Below are 19,588 nucleotides of genomic sequence, written 5' to 3'. Positions count from 1 at the left end.
TAATTTTCCGACCCAAAAAAAATCTTCTTCTTTGGCCTGCTCAAGATTGTACACGTCGTGTCGACATGGCCAGGTCTCCAATCAGTTTCCTGGAAACTCGATCTAGGGCTGCAATCCTCCATCCACGGCTGCATCCGATCTCCGACAGATTAGACTCCACTTGATCCAGCCAACGAGCTCGCTGTGCTCCTCTACGCCTCGTGCCGAGCGGGTCGCTGACGAGCGCCTTCACTATAGCATTGGCAGTCACTATATATCCAAATAATGCGATAATAACTTATTGTAGAATTTATAACCAATCGTGCACTCCCGGGATTCTTGTATGTAACATGCAGTGGTGACAATATGGCAGTAAGCCGGTATATTAAAATATCAATCAATAACTAAATATAATTAATAATAATTTCGGACTTGTAACATGCATGCATATGGTTAGAATGAATGTAGCAGAATCCAATAAAACGATACAAAAAATTTGTTTTGCTTTCTTTTCAATTTTTCAGCTCAATAATCTCGACATAACGAAAAATTCTTTTCTTGCTTGGATGAAATTCCAAATTATTCAGAATTTAATTTCTATTAACAAATACGGTCGCGCCGTAAGAATATTACTTCTTTTTTACACTAATCTCCTCCAGCACAGCCGGCAAATGTTGCAGTAACTCTTCCTGTGACATATTGTACTGATTGTTGGACCAGATGATTTTCAGCCTATCCATCACCACACCCAACTTTGGTCCTTTGGGAGCACCGTTAGCAATAAGTACATTACCTTTGATCGGGAACTGAGGGATTGGCCAATCGAGCAGCTGCTGATAAAGGTCCCGCTTGCCATGGTACTTGAGCAGCTCGAGCACGTACTCCTTCTTTAGCTTAACGCTGCTAATTGTTTGCAGGCAGAGTTGTTGAAATTGGCTAAAAAAAAAAAAGGGATGGACGATACATTAAAGTACATTCAAAAGATGGCACAATCGCACAAGCAAACTTACAGCAATTCCTCAAAGTTTGCCGTTTCTTCGCGATTTTGCGTTAGGAAGTAGCATAGCTCTCTTTCATAAACAGTAAACTTGAGCCTCAGATTTAAATTCACCGCATCTTCGGGTGTGTTTAGCAGTGCGGACAGTACGGTGATGGGTTGCAACTTTGGATCGAATGCACGCACTTGCTTCGAAACGCGCAAAAACGCTTCCACGTTAGGTTTTTCCGGAAGACCTATATACGGTGCAAGCTCACAGTTGATCATTGCTTCGGTGAGTTCGATGCCGAATTTTCCTGTCAATATCTTTTTCCATTCCTGCCATATACGTTCCCCGCTTATCTTGGCAAGTCCGGGCGCGTTCTTGGTTATGACACGCAACGTTTCCTCGTCGTGACGGTTCGGTTCCTCCGCAATACGTCCGTAGAATCGAAAGTAGCGTAAAATACGAAGATAGTCCTCCTTGATACGCATATCGGGATCTCCCACGAATGCTACGCGCCGTTTTTGCAGATCCTCATACCCATAGAAATAATCGTATAGCGTGCCATCGAATCCTAGGAGCAACATTACGAACGACATTAAAATCCGTTGCATGGAGCGCAGGCCGTTGAAACATACCAAGAAACATAGAATTAATGGTTAGATCTCTCCTGTTTGCATCCAGCAACCAGTCGGTGGTGTGAATGACCTCCGCATGCCGCCCATCAGTAACCGCATCGATACGTAGTGTTGTGATTTCAAAGTTTTCCCTATCGTTTATCCTAGGAGTGATGGTCCCATGCTTCTCACCGTTCATATTTATCATCCGAATGTTTTCTTTCGTGAAAATCTCCTTCATCTCCGTAGGTGTTGCCGTGGTTGCAATGTCCACGTCTTTCGGGTTCATTTTCATCAGTATATCCCTGCAAAACGAACAATCTATCAGCCGTTTGCTGCGCCAAAAGAAGAGAAATTTACCTTACCGTACGGCTCCACCTGCTACACGTATTTCAAAGTTGTACCGTTCGAACAGTGCTATTAGATCGTTTAATTCCTGTGTGAAAATAGAACGAAATTCGGGAGTGTCGATTTTCTTCACCACCGGGTCCGGCCGCGCAATTGCATGTGCTTCCATTCTGCGTCGTTCAATGAACTCTTTGAACCGTTCAGCCTGTGTAGAACTGGAACGACACTGGAAGGTGTTACTGGTTGAAAATGCTACACGTACACGTGGGAACGCTTTTCACTACTTACTGTAATAAACCCGTTGTGGTAAAACAATCGTTTCAGCAAGGATTTCGTTTGCCGAATAGCGGCGACCATTGTATGTTTTGATGCAAAGTGTCAGCTGAATAACGTCAACAATCTTGGTGACTGTTGGGCGGTTTGACAGTTCGCTGCAGTGGATGGTACCACAGTTGATCTCAAATGGGGTTTTATTGGAGAAGTCGATGTGCAAGGGCCTTTTTGCTTAAAATAGGTACGAAAATATATAAAACAGCTTTCCTATTTGAAATTTATGTTTCTCAAAAATTACAATGTCATTACAATTACAATGTTACAATGTCTCCCGCAATTTTGTAGATAAAATTTCCTCCCATTTTTGCAATAATTTTACTTTCACTCTGTCCGTTGGACATCACATGTCAATCTGTTTGCAGTGAGCCAGCCTGGCGTCCATAGAATTTGGAATTTTCCTGCCAGCTGCGATTGTGCTACGCTCGCCATTCAGTTTCAACCTACGAGAAGAACAGAAGTGAAAATCCAAGCTCCATAGCCGTGCGTTCGAAGAAGCAATTACTAATCAATTTAACCAAGTGCTGTGTGTGAAATAATTATATACTGAAGAAAAGTGTTGAATAAAGTGAAGGTAAGATTGATTCTGTCATACGTTTCATCACAAAATTTGTTTTATTCATTGCTAAATGAAGCCAGTCCTTGAAACTCGGAAGCGAAGGCTAATTGATGCAAATGGAAGAAGGTCATTGATGGTTAAACTGATTTTTTCGTTATAAAGGAAGAATTTCATTATATTCCGAGTAGTTGCATTGGTCAATGTTGAATGATAACTGGAATTCGTTAATTTTGTATCGATTTTTCAACAAATATCGATGATGGCGTCACTTTTTACTGGGTAGAGAAAATTTTCTTTGTTCTCCATAGTTCCACAGCCGTTGTGACGCATACAAGATGGCGCTGTGCGTTGGTATCAATAATCGCAACGGGCGATTTTTACACGAATGTTCACGAACTGTCGAGCATCAATCACATCATTTTTCAACGTTTCACAAGGTTGATTATTTATGAAAAATAGTTGTAGATGAAAATGACTCACATTTTTTGCCAACAAAGAAAATCGATACACACGGGTCAGCTGACGCGGAAGAGGTTAACGCGCAGCTGTAAACTTGGCGTTAGCAACAGCTTTCTTTGTTCGTTGAAGTAGGTTATGACGAAATGAAATCAAAAGAAAGAAAAAAACTTTCGTTGGGCTGAACTTCGAACAAAGAGCCCATTGCAATACGCTTACTATTGCTTTAATTTGCAATGGGATTCTTATTATAGTACTGGAATTATCACCCGTTTTTGGAAACTCTTATTGATGGTATTGTAATCTGGAAAGCGTTTTGTGTTCTAAATTTTTGTGTAATGAAAATTATTTTGTGGTGAAGTTTATTAAAGCACTTCCAGTTTCTAGTTTTCTTCTTTGGCCCAGAACCTCGAAAGGTAGTGTCCATTATTGGATTCTTTGATATGATTTCGCGCAAGGCTTGATTGTCATATTGGCGCTACTAGTGAACAACCAGACCAATCTTTTTCGATTATTTTAACAATTTTTCGTTGCCCTTTTGCAGGATGCAGATCTTCGTGAAGACGCTGACTGGCAAGACCATCACTCTGGAGGTCGAGCCGTCGGACACGATCGAAAACGTGAAGGCCAAGATCCAGGATAAGGAGGGCATTCCTCCAGATCAGCAGCGTTTGATCTTCGCCGGAAAGCAGCTGGAAGACGGACGTACTCTGTCCGACTACAACATTCAGAAGGAGTCGACCTTGCACTTGGTGCTCCGTCTGCGTGGAGGTATGCAGATCTTCGTGAAGACGCTGACTGGCAAGACCATTACTCTGGAGGTTGAGCCGTCGGACACGATCGAGAACGTGAAGGCCAAGATCCAGGATAAGGAGGGTATTCCTCCAGATCAGCAACGTTTGATCTTCGCCGGAAAGCAGCTGGAAGACGGACGTACTCTGTCCGACTACAACATCCAGAAGGAGTCAACCTTGCATTTGGTGCTCCGTCTGCGTGGAGGTATGCAGATCTTCGTGAAGACGCTGACTGGCAAGACCATCACTCTGGAGGTTGAGCCGTCGGACACGATCGAGAACGTGAAGGCGAAGATCCAGGATAAGGAGGGTATTCCTCCAGATCAGCAGCGTTTGATTTTCGCCGGAAAGCAGCTGGAAGACGGACGTACTCTGTCCGACTACAACATCCAGAAGGAGTCGACCTTGCACTTGGTACTCCGTCTGCGTGGAGGTATGCAGATCTTCGTGAAGACGCTGACTGGCAAGACCATCACTCTGGAGGTCGAGCCGTCGGATACAATCGAGAACGTGAAGGCCAAGATCCAGGATAAGGAGGGCATTCCTCCAGATCAGCAGCGTTTGATCTTCGCCGGAAAGCAGCTGGAAGACGGACGTACTCTGTCCGACTACAACATTCAGAAGGAGTCAACCTTGCACTTGGTGCTCCGTCTGCGTGGAGGTATGCAGATCTTCGTGAAGACGCTGACTGGCAAGACCATCACTCTGGAGGTTGAGCCGTCGGACACGATCGAGAACGTGAAGGCCAAGATCCAGGATAAGGAGGGTATTCCTCCAGATCAGCAGCGTTTGATTTTCGCCGGAAAGCAGCTGGAAGACGGACGTACTCTGTCCGACTACAACATTCAGAAGGAGTCGACCTTGCACTTGGTGCTCCGCCTGCGTGGAGGTATGCAGATCTTCGTGAAGACGCTGACTGGCAAGACCATCACTCTGGAGGTTGAGCCGTCGGACACGATCGAGAACGTGAAGGCCAAGATCCAGGATAAGGAGGGTATTCCTCCAGATCAGCAGCGTTTGATTTTCGCCGGAAAGCAGCTGGAAGACGGACGTACTCTGTCCGACTACAACATTCAGAAGGAGTCGACCTTGCACTTGGTGCTCCGCCTGCGTGGAGGTATGCAGATCTTCGTGAAGACGCTGACTGGCAAGACCATCACTCTGGAGGTTGAGCCGTCGGATACGATCGAGAACGTGAAGGCCAAGATCCAGGATAAGGAGGGTATTCCTCCAGATCAGCAGCGTTTGATTTTCGCCGGAAAGCAGCTGGAAGACGGACGTACTCTGTCCGACTACAACATTCAGAAGGAGTCGACCTTGCACTTGGTGCTCCGCCTGCGTGGAGGTATGCAGATCTTCGTAAAGACGCTGACTGGCAAGACCATCACTCTGGAGGTTGAGCCGTCGGACACGATCGAGAACGTGAAGGCCAAGATCCAGGATAAGGAGGGTATTCCGCCAGATCAGCAGCGTTTGATCTTCGCCGGAAAGCAGCTGGAAGACGGACGTACTCTGTCCGACTACAACATTCAGAAGGAGTCGACCTTGCACTTGGTGCTCCGTCTGCGTGGAGGTATGCAGATCTTCGTGAAGACGCTGACTGGCAAGACCATCACTCTGGAGGTCGAGCCGTCGGATACGATCGAGAACGTGAAGGCCAAGATCCAGGATAAGGAGGGTATTCCTCCAGATCAGCAGCGTTTGATCTTCGCCGGAAAGCAGCTGGAAGACGGACGTACTCTGTCCGACTACAACATCCAGAAGGAGTCGACCTTGCACTTGGTGCTCCGTCTGCGTGGAGGTATGCAGATCTTCGTGAAGACGCTGACTGGCAAGACCATCACTCTGGAGGTTGAGCCGTCGGACACGATCGAGAACGTGAAGGCCAAGATCCAGGATAAGGAGGGTATTCCTCCCGATCAGCAGCGTTTGATTTTCGCCGGAAAGCAGCTGGAAGACGGACGTACTCTGTCCGACTACAACATCCAGAAGGAGTCGACCTTGCACTTGGTGCTCCGTCTGCGTGGAGGTATGCAGATCTTCGTGAAGACGCTGACTGGCAAGACCATCACTCTGGAGGTCGAGCCGTCGGACACGATCGAAAACGTGAAGGCCAAGATCCAGGATAAGGAGGGTATTCCTCCAGATCAGCAGCGTTTGATCTTCGCCGGAAAGCAGCTGGAAGACGGACGTACTCTGTCCGACTACAACATTCAAAAGGAGTCGACCCTTCACTTGGTTCTTCGACTCCGTGGGGGAAACTGAATCGGGCGAAATATCGATACGGCCTCATTTTCTTTTTAGGGACGTCTAAATTCATCTCACCGCCTGGATTGTGCGACACGCCATCATTACTGTGTTCCACTACATAGTTCGGCACACGTTGTATGAGAAAGGATGTGAGAAAAATGGAGATATTTCCAATAAAAGAAATGGCATGATTTAGAACTTGACCTTGTTCTATTCATTTTTTCTTCTGTAAATTTATTTGCTCCTGAGCGTCACCGTTCATGTAATGGGAATATCACAAATGCTTTGCTAGCGTCTTTGGCCTTTTTCGGGCCATTTGTGGCTTTAATTACTTTATTACAGGACTAGTGTGGAATCGCATCGAACATCAGATCACTCCAGTAATTAACAAATAATTTCTCAATCTTATAACCTATATAAAATTGAATATAAACTTTTGCTACTAGAATTAACTGTTTATTCGTTTGCACTAAATCGTTTGTCGTAATGCTTCACGTGCCTCACGCTGCAGGAAGGGTATTCGCTCTGACTCCGGTAAATTACTCCATATTACAGGCGATACAGCCACCGTAGGAATACCGAGTGCCTGTATAGTCTTCATATACAGCGCAAATCGGCCTCGTAATCTATTCACGTTAATAGCATAACAGCTCTTCGGTAGATACAAAACCGCAACACTTTAAATCGAGAAAAAGAGAAAGGTCGGTAATGAAACTTATCGATTATACAGAGAATAGGCTTACGTACAGTTTGTGTTCCGGTTGTCTTATGTCTTCCAGTCGTAGTGGAGAACCTTCCTCGGATGGACACCGCACCTTGACCGGGTTACCGGTGACCGCATCGAAGACGATCAGATGGTCAAGGACGTGACCCTGCTCGGTAACGACTTGCGTGCTGACATACTCCCCGCCGCCGAATGCAACCTCCAGCGGTTTCAGCAATGGATGGTCATTGTTTTGCAACATCAGCATCACCGATTTCTCCACGTACTGCTTGGCCGGGTAAGGACCTTGATACTGTTGGCTGTACAGTAACCGTAACGTTTGACCCAGCTCAGTTAGCTGCAGATGGTCGACTAGCACGTTCCGTGCCATGTTAGCATCAAGCGTCTTAGGGTCTAGCCAGTGTGCCAGTAGCTGAGGATTGAAGATGTCCAGCGAAAGTAGCTCCAGATTGTAACGTATCCAGGGTATCGTCCCGTTCGTAATAGTGGTATTCCGAGCAATTTCCTTCTTTATTTTTGCCCAATTGTTCGGTCGATAATTGGCGTTGGAGAAACCTGCCACGATCGTGATGATGCCGGACGTTGGCACGAGCGAAAGCTTATCAGCTTGCGAGGCGACGTAATCCAATAGTGGGATGTGTAGAAACGATATTTTGTTCAACTTTTTCAACACATAAAGCGCACTCAACAGTCCAACGTTGTGATCGATGGGGTACTGAGCACATCGCTTCAGAAACGGTTCGTAGTAGAACATGGGATAGTGTTCCAGATTTTTGTCTAGAACCTTTTTCAGCACGTAGTCGATCATTTTGAATGGCAGCTGGTCCAAATCTCGTTCTAGTACGGCGAACACATTCTGCAGTAGTTTTTCGTGCTGTGGCAGGAAGGTATGGAACCCGGCCAATGCTTTTAAAGCGTTCATAGCCTGTTCCGGCGAAAGGTTCGTCCCGTGCAGGGTCAGTGCACTAACTATATTCATCACTGTCCGGTCGTTTACTTTGTGCTTTGACACGAACTCAAGTAGCTCCACCAGTTGTTGCACATTTTCATAGTCCAGCTTGTAGCCGATCTGTATCTGAAGTAGCATCGGTAGCGCAATTTGGAGCGCTTCGATGAGCGGTGTTCGATCGAGCTTTCTCAGTATGAAGCTTAAGAATACTATATGATCCAACGTTACATCATTGATTTGGTGCCGTATTAGCTGCAGCAGCACCGTCATGATCTCGCTGTTTGTATGCACCCCGAGAAAGGTTAGAATTTTCAAACACTCCGTAAGATCGTTCATGGCAAAGGTGCGCGATTCGAGGCGAACGTGTTGGCACAGTTCCGCAAACCGTGGATGCTTGACGATCTGGTCGGAACGTAGCGTACTTTTGCCATTTTTCTGCAGCTCAAATAACGTTTTCAGTGCGGGCAGGGTGTACACGTGCCGGTCCTGTTTCGTTCGACTGATTGTGGGAATAAATTCCAACACCTCCTTTGCGTCGGTGGCCGATTTGAGCAGACCAAAGTAGGACGAGCCATCAGCCGGCTGTAATTCCTTCCCAGCGGTCACACAGTATAAGCGTCCTATGCTTCGATGCAGACCAACATACCGCAGGAGTAAACTGTTTCGAAGCATACTCGTGTAGACGACTAGAAAAGAAACAGGATCTATTAGATAATAGAAGTGTATGGTACACAGCTTACAGCGAGTCCTTTTCTCGCTCTCTTTTTTTCTAATGAAGCGCATGTATTTTGGTAATCAAAACAAAGAGGATGCATGTTGATCATATGAAAACTGTCAAACGAAAGGCGGTTTATTAGGCAACATAAAAGTGCTGCCAGCTAGACAGATTGGAAAAGGAATTCCGAAAAGACATTCCTTTCCGGTCCCAAACACTAGGTGGCGCTAGATGCCGTGTTCCCAAAATTATTTTCTAAATTTTATCACATGCATCAAGTTTGAAGAAAAGCAACTTCTTTATCAACAAAGAAGCTGTTTATTTTGTTTTGATAGTTTCTCGGAAAAGTTACTCGATAGATTCAAGGCCACGAGCGCTTAGAAAACCGTGACAACTATTTTCAGAACAGTGTTTTTGAGACTAAATATTATCGTAGAATTTGAGAACAATGTTCATAAAATTTGGACGTAACAATGCGCGCAGCCGCGAGGAAAAACAGTTTTGAAGCTGTTTAAGACCCTTGATAAGTTTACTAACTTTTTCTCAGCTCTCGTGGCCCTGGTCGGTTGAGATGTTCGTATCCATACACACTGAGCTACCCTGTGTTGATCGGCTTCAACCCGCAAAGGCTGGTAGCACTGCTAATGTCACCAACACCACTGACGTGAATGCCACAAACTTTGCTGTGGAAAAATGTCGAACGTAATGACTGTTCAGAACGAGCGAGAGAGAACTTAAGTTTTGTCATTTTGGATTCATAAACGATATATTTGTAGTGTGTTTGTTCCAGCAGAAAAGTACCTCCAGCCACTAATTTGTCCAGTCATTGCGTGCGTCGTGCAATTCGCTCCATGCAGAGCATCGACGAACATTTAAAAGCTCTGTCTGTCCCTTGCTGGGGGACCGTAGTGTTTTGTGTCAGACACTTTCTGCATCTTGTAGATGTGTTGGAGGTGAAATTCATCGAGATATCGAAATAGTTTGAAGCGCAATATTTGGTGCGTTCCGTCGTGGAAAGCACACACATCTGGCGTTACAACGATACACACACACACAGCACCAAGGGGTCAGTGACGAAAGGTTCGGAGTTAGCATAAATTAGAGATTCAAGCGAAGGTTGTGCCTAAGACAAGACGGCCCTGAAAGAACAATAGGCTGCTGTGTTGACGTGCGCATCATAACAACGAAACCCGAATCTTTCACTTTATTGAACAGTACGGAAGCGCAACGTTCGACCACAATCGAACGATGGCACAGTCACTATCGACGGAGTCATGCTCGTCGCTAAGTACGCTGGCAGAAACCGACACCACCGTGTCGAACGTGGTGGACGACGAAAGCAGCGATGGTCTGGAACAGAGTAGGCCGAAGCGAAACGAGCGTCACGAGAAGCTCGGATTCAAGCCGCAGAAGGAACTGTTTTGCAATAAATTTCTACCGTACGCGGACAAGCTGGACGATGAATCGCAGGCCAACCTGGAAAGCATCAAGAACAATCTCGGCAAGGTGGTGGCAATGCGCGAGATGGGCCCGGCGGTCATGATGAGCATCCGGAACCTGGTGACGTAAGTGGGCGGGGAAGGAAGGGGTGGAGGAACTTGTCTCGATGGCATTTTTTTCTATGACCTGTGTCCCAATCGTTACAGATACATAAAGCTGTATGGTATGAAATTTTCAAAAGATGATCACGTAAAGTTTGTGCAGTTGCTGCTGGAAATGCTGGTCATTCCCAAGCTCGATCCCGACGCAATCAATAAAATCAGCGAAGCTATATTTTTTCTCCTTCGGTATGTTTAAACCGTTGAAGCTAAGTCTACTAGAATTGTCTACTAAACGGTTGCTTTGTTTGTTTATCCTTTTTTTAGAAAGCGCGAATGGCTCAGCACCGATGATTTGCAGATCGAATGGAGACCGCTGTACGATCTGTTCCATCTGCTAGTATCCCGACGGAGCAAAAAGGGCGAATTGTTCATCACCACCTCGTAAGTAACGCGCACTTGATCAGCTTTATCCTCCCAAGTTACGCCTCGCATATCTTTTGTGATACGGTTTTGCGGATGTCCTGTTTGGTTCGGTTTCGACTGTTGGACTGTTTTCGGGGTTAGTAAAGTCGTGTTCCTCCGTTTGCGTATCTGCAGGAAGAACCAAAACGAAAACCCAAAATCACCGTTGGCGATGTTGCTTGAGGCCGCCGCCGAGAGGATGGGGTATGAGGTGTCGACCGTGGCTCAGTTTCTTGGCATCGAGATGGACGCTGATGGACAGGAAAAATCGTAAATCGTTTAGCAAATTGCATTTACACCGTTTTTTTTCTTCTCAATCCTCCTCACTACCACCACCCCCATCCCTTTTGCTCCATCGCAGTGTCGAATGTTTGCTTGTGTGTGGTGTGGGCTAGAGAGAGGGAGAGGGAGAGAGAGGGAGAGCAGTTGGGATTGTTGGGTTTGGGTGGACGTGCGGGCCTGTCTTTTCTTGTTTCTTTCCTGTATTTCTTAAATCGGTATCGAATGGTGTAACAGATCTTTCGGTGGTGTGTGTGTGTGTGTGGTGGCCTTCGCCCATCAACTCAATAGGGTAGCGAGAATGGAAATTGAGATTGAGTGGTGGTTAGCTTTTCCAATATGTGTCCATTACGGAGTTGGAATCGTTGGGTAGCTTCATCGTACATCGTTGCTTGAGGAAGATAGAGATGGGATTATTCTCTTCATGATCATGGTAGTTTGAATCACATCCACTTCTCTCATTAAGGATCGGGATCATTGAGGAATTCATTTCACAAAAGGATCATAAAATGTTTCACAACTATGACACGCACGCGAGCCTACAATAACGTTATGCATTAAGAGAATAATAGACTAATTTTGGATGGCGTTGTAAAACAAAATATTCCAGCAGCTTTCTACTAAATAATACAATCATGGCCGTTGAAAAACAAAATTTAACTTATTTGTAAAGAGTTTTCCGGCAGTGGTAGTAGCTCTGGTTGCAACATTATAGCACCCTTTTCTTCTTCTGAGCATTGTATTGAGTGCGCCCAGCAGGTCCTCTTTTTTCCAACAAACAATTGCTATCCTTTGATTTATCTGGTGTTGGATAACCAGTTCTGAGTTCAGAAAATCTAGCTACTCAAAAAAAAAAAGGATATTTTCATATGAAAAATCCAATACAACCCCGTATAGAAAAAAAAACCATTAATTAATAGAAATCCCCAGGGGTTTTTAGACTTCACTATTTGATCAGATGCTTTGACTCCTGGGCGCTTTTCTTGGAAAGATTCAAAGCTCAATTTTTTACATCATTTTATACATATTGCTGCCAAAAATATACAGCAATTCTGGTTTCTGGTCTGCTTTCAAAAAGGAGATAATGTTGTACGGAAAACAGATAATGAAGAAGGGCCTCATGGCATGAGATGCGAAATTATAGCAGAACTTTAGCTCGCTAGAACGCAAAATCTTACTCAAGACTAAGCCTTAAAATCAGTCTATTTGTTTAATGCATACATTAGATCGAAATCACTACATGATGCAACCTTCTGTGCCTTAATGATCAATTTAACAAATAATTCCGCATTTACACATCATCGCTTATGATGACAAAATGAAAGTATTCTGATGTATTTTCACTTTGTCTATGGTTATATCTACTATTTATGCTGTGTGGCTATCCTTTACCACAATGCGGCTATTGATTTCATCCATCTATATTAACGAATAACAGCATTCGTAATTTTTCTTTAACTTCCCAGGGCCATGGAAGGCAATCTGCAGTGTGCGATACAAGTCTGTACTCCGTAAGTATCCTCCGCACTTCCACGTCCGCTTACACCACACTCGGAAAACGCTTTATTTTTCTTTCACTTAAAACGCCCACCCAGATACTTTCGCCCGGAGTCCACGCAGGAAATATTGGACGAGCTGCTGCCCAAACTACAACCGCTCGATAATGGGAGTGGCTGCGAGGTGGTCACCATACTGAACATCTTTCTCAACTACGAGCGAGGGTACGAGCTGTGGTTCGACAAGTTTATGTCTATCTGGAACGGATACCACAATCCACCGTGGGCGGCCGACTTTATGACCATGTACGCGGTCGTTGGCCAGAAGAACATTGGTCACATCGACTGGGAACCCTACATTCCGACCATGTTTGCGCGCATTACGCGCTCGATCAATTTTCCCGTCAACTATCGCAACACGAAGGGTGGCCGCACGAACGGTATTCCACCGGATGCCGTAGCGACCTGGATTGTGTCGGCGCTCGGGCCACGCAGCAGTGCCCAGAGGTATCTGAACACGTTCATGAGCACGATCGAATCGTACCTGCATCCGGCCAATTCGGGCAAGTGGGTTAAAATGTTGGGCGATCTGTTGAACCTGTTGCCACGTTTCTTCATCGATCGGCTGGTAATTGAACGGTACAGGAAGGGTCATCACATAAGACCGATACCGAACGAACATAAGCTAACGGAGGAGTGTATAACGGCGTTCGTGGAGTGTATGAAACCGGTCGCGTTGCAGGCAATGTATTCGCGGCTAAACACGCAGGAAGTTGGGAAAATATTACAATGTTTGGCCGATCTTCGTCCGGCGCTAATCATTCCGAGCATAATCGAGCGCGTGTATGCGAGTCTGGATTCGTTGACGGAACCGCGCAAACTAACTGCCGCCATGCATGGGTTGATCGGCGTATCGCGAGCACTCGTTTCCGGTCACAAGGGTTACACCGAGGGACGAACGCACGTGATTCCACTGTTTCTGGCCACCCTGCCCGGTATCGATGGGAACGATCAGATGAAAACGGGCATTACGTTCCATTTCCTGACGTCGGTTGCGTTCCTCATACCGATCATCGACTGTTCGCAGGCGGGACAGTACCACACGAATTTGACCGACGACGAGCGGCTACTGTGCGAGCAGACGGCTGACTTTGGGGACTTTACGCTGCAGTATCTGGATCGATTGTTTTTGCTGATCGAAAACAGTTCCACCAATAATGTGCGCATGGAACAGTCCGATCTGGATACGGCACGTTCGAAAGCGGAATCGTTGCTGGAACCGATGGTACAAACTTGTACGCACGGTATTATGGGCCAGGCATCGGAACCGATCATAGCGGCCGCAGCAAAGAAGCTGATGGACTTTGTGCAAACGCGCTTGTTCGAACCGAATGTGGCTGGCCAGCTGGTGGGTTGTCTGGTACGACTGTTCGCACGCATCCATGGGAAGGAAGTGTTGCGTGTGCTGTTGCCCCATGTGCTTCGGTTGATTGAAGAATACATGGCAGAGCACGAGGATGTGGAGGCACTCGAGAAACACAACGACGAAATGCTGTACTATCTGGTGCTGTTGATGAATCTGGTGCGTGGCGATCCGCAGATCTTCCGGAACTATGTGGACGATGTGCTACCGATGCTTGACCGATTGGCACGGTTTAAGTGTAAAAGGGTGTCACGCTACGTTGCACAGATTGTCGGTAACATGATGAACAACATGTCGACGCTACAAACGATGGACGTTCGGAACAGTCCCGAATGCTTCCAGAAACCCCTATCTGAGGTGGTGCCGGTAAAGCGATGGGGCGAAAAGATGGCTCCCGACAGTAAGATCGAGTGGCGCATACCGGACGAAGAAGCGAGGCTCGTTTGTGAGCGGATAATGCATCGCTATCTGCCGAAGCTGTTGGAAAAACTTGATCGACACAGTGCGGGTGAGGTAACATTGCCAAGGGAAGAGTTACATGCGAGCGTGATGATGGTTCAGGCATTGATACGCTGCTATAACTTTCTGCCCAACTGGACGGACGAGGAACCGATCGAACTGTTCGAAACGTGCGTAGACTTGAAGGAGTTACAGCTGAACGTAACGCTTGGTTTTGAAGAGCTTGAAATACGCATGCCAAATGGTGAGAATGTGCGAAAGGCTATCATTCGGACGATTGCACGCCTGCAGGACCATATGCTGGCAGTGTCGGAGGATGACACGCAAACGCTGAAATCGATAATCGCTCTGTACGAGAAGGTTCTGCTGCGAAAGCATCCAAACGGATCGTACGAAATGCAGCTGAAAACGTTCAACAGCACCAAACGGTTCCAGACGTATCAGTTGACGCGTTGCAAGCGAGATGTCCGTGCGGTCGTTGTGACGCGCTTCATTATTCAGCAGGACTGTCGGGACGAGATGAAGCTACCGTACTTTAGTGGCACGCATCTGGAGGTGATGAAGAAGCTGCTGAAGCTGTCCGTGTCCTACTACTCCACGGTGCGTATCGATGCGCAGGCCAAGTTGCACGACATGCTGTATCTGTTCCCGTACGCTTATCCGCTGCTGACGGACCGTATCGTGGAGTGTTTGCAGCTTGACTCCAATACGCATCATGAGCAGTTTAAGGGCATCTTGTGTCTGCTGTTTATTAAGCGTCGGGGGCGTCTAATTACACAAAACAATTGGAGTTATCTGGCGCGTGTTTGGCCGGCACTGTTGCGTTCGAAGTTGTCGGAGAAAAATTCTATCGTCAGTTTGGTGGAAGGTTTGAAGAAGATGATCGATGGACATTCACCTACCTATCTGCTAGAGGTGGATATTGGTGAGAAGGTGGTGGAGCAAGCACTTGCCCTGCGTACCCGTGCCGACGTGTTGGATCTGGAGGCAGGCAAGTTGGCACGCGAGCGTGAAAACAAACGCAATATGGCACTTTTCCAGCAGTTGGTAGGAGATATCGTTGAGACGGTGGAAACTAGAAAGCTGCACCTTCGCTATCATTATCTCGCTACGGTGATGCTTATCAACCTGTGCCATCCGTACGCGGAACATCCGCCATCGGTTACGCGTCTGGCAGTACAACATCTTATCCACGATTCTGTGATCGAACGGAAGCTAGCGATTCAGCTCCTGTGGGGCATCTGTCGGCAGCAGAAACGACAGCAAAAAAAGATCGCTATAAATCCGCTCGAAATTGTGGCTCGTGTCGAGGGGAAAGATGCAGCCGGCGTTGCTCCAAATCCAGGCTCGAACGTTGCACCCGGCTATCGGGATGATAACATGTGGCTGCAGTACGACGTAGCCAAGGTGCCGAAAAATCAAGAAGAATGGGACGAACCACGCTACATGTACACGTCCGAAGGTTGTTTCGGATGGACGAAGAGTTTCAAGGTGTACGCGCCGAGTGCGGAACAACCGAAGCTAAACCGTACGGTGGACGAGATGAACGAGCACGAGCGGACAATTTTCGAGTTTTTCAACCAACAAGAAAACATCGACACACTTGTGCGGTTCTGGTCGCTGGAGGAGAAAAAGGGCCGCGATGAGTTTAGCAGTGCACGGATGTTGCTGATCAAGATGCTGATGAAGGTGTTTGGCGATCAGTTGCTCGATCGCTTGCTGTCCCACATGAAGCGGCTGATAGAGGACAAAGCGACCGAGGGTAATCATCGGTGTGCGGTGGAGATAATGACGGGCATAATGCGCGGGGCCAAACACTGGCCGTACGAGATGACGCGCGATATGTATGCGCAGATAGTGCCACTTATACGGTTGGGCATGCAAAAAGTCACTGTCGATACGGACGTTTACTGGGGCATGTGCTTCGCTACCGCAGCACAGTCGATGGACCCATCGAAGCAGTACTGGCTGCATGAGGTGCTGATGGAAGATCCGCTTCAGGATGCAAACAGCTTTAGCGACTGCAACCGGTTGTACTGTTTGCAGGGTGCATTCAATCAGCACGTGTGGCGTATGGCAAGTGTGGCCCACCGATTGTTAGATTATTTGAAGCCCCATCTGGACCATCCGTTCCAGAACTTGCGCGAACGTTTGGGTAATACGCTGATCAACATCTTTGAGGCTGATCTTCGGTTCGAGGGTTACGAGTCGAGGACGGTTTCACCGCAGCGTAGTGAAATGTTTGCCTACGTCATGCCAAAGCTAGCCATCCTGCTGCAAAAGGATCCTGCACCGCCGAAACCGAAGACGGAGAAGAGTGAGGAGTCGATGGAGGTGGAGGGTGGAGATGGTGGAGCAAGTTCGGAAGAAGACAGTGAATATTTGAAAGCCGTCCGGCTGTTTAAAACAGGTAAGTGTCTTGGGCCGTCTCAACACGTCTTCTCATTCGTCCACCTATTTCGATGCTGAGGGTGTCGACTCTTGCTTCGTGCGCTTGGAGAAACCAGCTCAATGGGCGTTCCGCAAGATTCAACCCACAAGAGTATATAGAGACCGGCAACTTGGTCCATATGTCCCTTGTTGAGGGTCTTAAATGGGGTTGAGGCGATTTTGATTGAATTTTGACACTCTGCCGTGACATGACCCAAGCACTGCAGTGCAGTTTCCAAATATTAGACGCTGATGTCCCTCTTTAACGCTTGGTCATGAATAATAGATTACTATACTTTACGTTCTTCAGGTTCTCAGTTTGTCTCAAAGCTCGCTCAACGAGCATAGCGCTTACGCTGATAGCAGAACACATTTTGGACTTGTATTAAAATTCGCTCTCTTTTTACAGTTGCACACTGGGTCACGTACACCATTCATCGGTACTCGAATGGCAACGAGAAGGAGTACTTCGAGCTGCTTCCGATAGCCTGCCGCCTGGAGCGATCCGAGCACGACCAAGAGCTGAGCGAAATCTGCACCCTACTGTTGGCCTTCATATCACAAGCATTAACACTGCCAAACTGTATGGACGTCGCACTGGCCAAGATAGACGAGGTGTCAAAAATGTCTTTCTGGTCGGCCCGCCGAGCAGTGATCGATGTGCTGCAGGTGCAGGTCTTTTACAACATGACCATCATTCTGAGCCGGCCCGAATGGAAGGCAAAGGTGCAGGAAATCGTACTGCGGCTGCTGGAGGACAGTGTGGTCGAGGTGCGCGAGAAGGCGGCGGAGGTGTTGTGCGGTCTGGTACATTGTTCATTCCTAACGGCCACCGAGGAGCTGCTGGAGCTGTTTAAGCGCAAATGCCGTACGAAAATAATTCGCTCCAAACGCATCCGGGTGGAAACGACCTGTTCGAGCGAGGTAGCTAAAAATGAAAAGTGAGTAGAGATGAATTATTAGAAGCTTCTTATTTGACTGAGGATCATTATAAATTTTTAATTTTTGTTTTACAGTGCGGAAGCAAATGCCGTCCTAGCTCGGCATACCGGTGTCCTCGGACTGTGTGCCTTTATTTCCGCGTACCCGTACGAAGTGCCTGAGTTTGTGCCGAATGTGTTTGAACATCTCGGTGCACATCTGAACGATCCACAACCGATACCGGTACGATTCTCGCAATCCGGGATTTTCCTTCAGAAACTATTTAATCATTTCCAACTTGTTTTCTACTCCCCGCAGGCCACGATTCGCAAAACGATGGGCGATTTTAAGCGAACCCATCACGATAACTGGGAAGTGCATCAGCTAAAGTTCACTGAAGATCAATTAGCCGTACTGAGCGATCTTACCATTGCTCCCTCGTATTACGCATAAACTTACACACATGGTCGTGTGCAATTTTTTCCCCTCTTTATCTGCAACTGTTTCGAATGCCCGAAACGCACTAGTTTTATATGTGTTATGGAGATGGAATGTTACATAGTTTACTGTTTTGCTTTCGTGGCGGTACTTTAGGAACAAGGGAACACAGCGCCAACATCATCTTTCTCCGATAATGTCAACAGTTTAATCGTAAACATTTTTTAAATCGTTTATGCCATGAGGCATGTGAGACAAAATATCGACAACGATTGTGCAGTCGAATAACAAGAAGAGGAGAAAAAGCAGAAGAAAATATTCCATCCTTCTCGTTTCTCGCGCAAACCCCTTTTTCTTAGCAGTAGGGGGTTAGGCAAACGTGGAAGGGGCTAGGCTTTACAAGTTCGTTTGGTAGTTATGTTGGTGTAATATGAATATTGGTTTATGAATAGTATAATAGTATTGAGAGGGAGTCGCGGATGAAAATGAAGAACTGTGAAGACAACTTGGTGATGGAGAACATGTATAGGATTGTTCAATAAATAAGTAATGACTTTGCATGCAGTGGAAAACTGCTGGAGCTTTAACATCAGTCGAAGCGTTTTATCTGTAGAGTTGGATGTGAAGAATTATCTCCGAACTGTTGAGTAGAAATTTTCAGAACAGGACGCAATGTGGATGCTATCGTGGTTGCTGAGCTGTACGGCGAACCGGGCGTCCGGACAACGGTGGCGAAGTTTGGTAGGATGGGAACACTGGGGGATGTAATGAGCATCCTGGACACATGCTGGACACAGCATCCCCCACCAAGAAGGTATTCATTAGCAACTCCCAGTTCAAACGAGTTTATTGACTGGATCAGGTGAAGCAGGAGCTGTCGGATATCGGGAAGCTGCAGCCAGGGATTGAGTGTTCTGGAGAATTATTGTTAATCGAGCTACGCAATTGGAGACCTTGGTGAGAATGTGGTAAGCATAATTGTTTTATCTATCGCATTTCTCAGACATTTAGTCCCTATACCGTAGGGTATATCATTTCGGACATCGTGTGCAACACACCTTCTACAAAAAGCGATGTAAATATTTTTTTAAATCGAAATAGAGGTTTTATTATTAGAATTTACTTACATAAGATTTTGTTCTTGTTTCCGTTCGTCGGGGAAATTACTTCACTCATCGCCCTTTTGCTCTTTCCACTACATACACATAACCCCAACCCAACATTGCCGGTCTGCCTATCCTGTGTTAGTGCGTGTGTTTAGGTGCTTTTCTTTGTTTTTCATCCTAAGCTTCCGGTCAGACTCCCGCGCAGTCCAGTTCCCGTTCTTCTTTAACGAATGTGTTCCTAATCAATCCACTCTTACGCTAAAGTTTATTGATAAGTTCTAGAGTTCTTTGGGTGCAAATGGTTTGTATTTCCCTCCTTCCTCTCTCTAACA

General features: G+C 46.6%; 4 protein-coding genes across 11 annotated transcripts; 2 read left to right on the top strand and 2 right to left on the bottom strand.

Annotated features, from left to right (window-relative positions):
- Nucleotides 1–608: 608 nt before the first annotated feature.
- On the bottom strand, nucleotides 609–2,281 carry LOC126560035 (CCA tRNA nucleotidyltransferase 1, mitochondrial). The gene is made up of 5 exons (XM_050216196.1): nucleotides 2,213–2,281; nucleotides 1,942–2,150; nucleotides 1,598–1,881; nucleotides 990–1,533; nucleotides 609–915 (listed from the first exon to the last, which is right to left on the bottom strand). Exons 1-5 carry the CDS (start codon nucleotides 2,279–2,281, stop codon nucleotides 609–611), a joined length of 1,413 nt encoding a protein of 470 aa, XP_050072153.1.
- A 1,494-nt stretch (nucleotides 2,282–3,775) lies between these two features.
- Nucleotides 3,776–6,328, top strand: LOC126557100 (polyubiquitin-C-like). Of its 8 annotated transcripts, XM_050212760.1 has the most exons (4): nucleotides 3,776–4,040; nucleotides 4,269–4,496; nucleotides 4,725–5,230; nucleotides 5,459–6,328. In XM_050212760.1, exons 1-4 carry the CDS (start codon nucleotides 3,815–3,817, stop codon nucleotides 6,326–6,328), a joined length of 1,830 nt encoding a protein of 609 aa, XP_050068717.1. In that variant the 5' UTR covers nucleotides 3,776–3,814. The 8 variants fall into 8 exon arrangements, with proteins under 8 accessions (XP_050068717.1, XP_050068718.1, XP_050068715.1 ...); XM_050212761.1 differs by having other exon boundaries at nucleotides 4,953–6,328; XM_050212758.1 differs by having other exon boundaries at nucleotides 4,725–6,328.
- Nucleotides 6,329–6,772: 444 nt separating this feature from the next.
- LOC126557484 (FAST kinase domain-containing protein 2, mitochondrial-like) lies at nucleotides 6,773–8,658 on the bottom strand. Its single transcript, XM_050213277.1, has 2 exons — nucleotides 7,061–8,658; nucleotides 6,773–6,990 (listed from the first exon to the last, which is right to left on the bottom strand). The coding sequence occupies exons 1-2, from the start codon at nucleotides 8,656–8,658 to the stop codon at nucleotides 6,783–6,785; spliced, it is 1,806 nt and encodes a 601-aa protein (XP_050069234.1). The 3' UTR covers nucleotides 6,773–6,782.
- A 1,286-nt stretch (nucleotides 8,659–9,944) lies between these two features.
- On the top strand, nucleotides 9,945–18,176 carry LOC126559635 (proteasome activator complex subunit 4A-like). Its single transcript, XM_050215805.1, has 9 exons — nucleotides 9,945–10,266; nucleotides 10,348–10,488; nucleotides 10,567–10,683; nucleotides 10,840–10,974; nucleotides 12,450–12,494; nucleotides 12,579–16,771; nucleotides 17,201–17,732; nucleotides 17,808–17,955; nucleotides 18,031–18,176. The coding sequence occupies exons 1-9, from the start codon at nucleotides 9,950–9,952 to the stop codon at nucleotides 18,163–18,165; spliced, it is 5,763 nt and encodes a 1,920-aa protein (XP_050071762.1). The 5' UTR covers nucleotides 9,945–9,949; the 3' UTR covers nucleotides 18,166–18,176.
- The last annotated feature ends 1,412 nt before the right edge of the window (nucleotides 18,177–19,588 follow it).

The sequence above is a fragment of the Anopheles maculipalpis genome, chromosome 2RL (genome assembly GCF_943734695.1).
Source record: "Anopheles maculipalpis chromosome 2RL, idAnoMacuDA_375_x, whole genome shotgun sequence".
NCBI classification, from domain to species: domain Eukaryota; kingdom Metazoa; phylum Arthropoda; class Insecta; order Diptera; family Culicidae; genus Anopheles; species Anopheles maculipalpis.
Note: the sequence above shows the minus strand (reverse complement) of the source record. Positions and strands in the feature narration are given on the sequence as shown.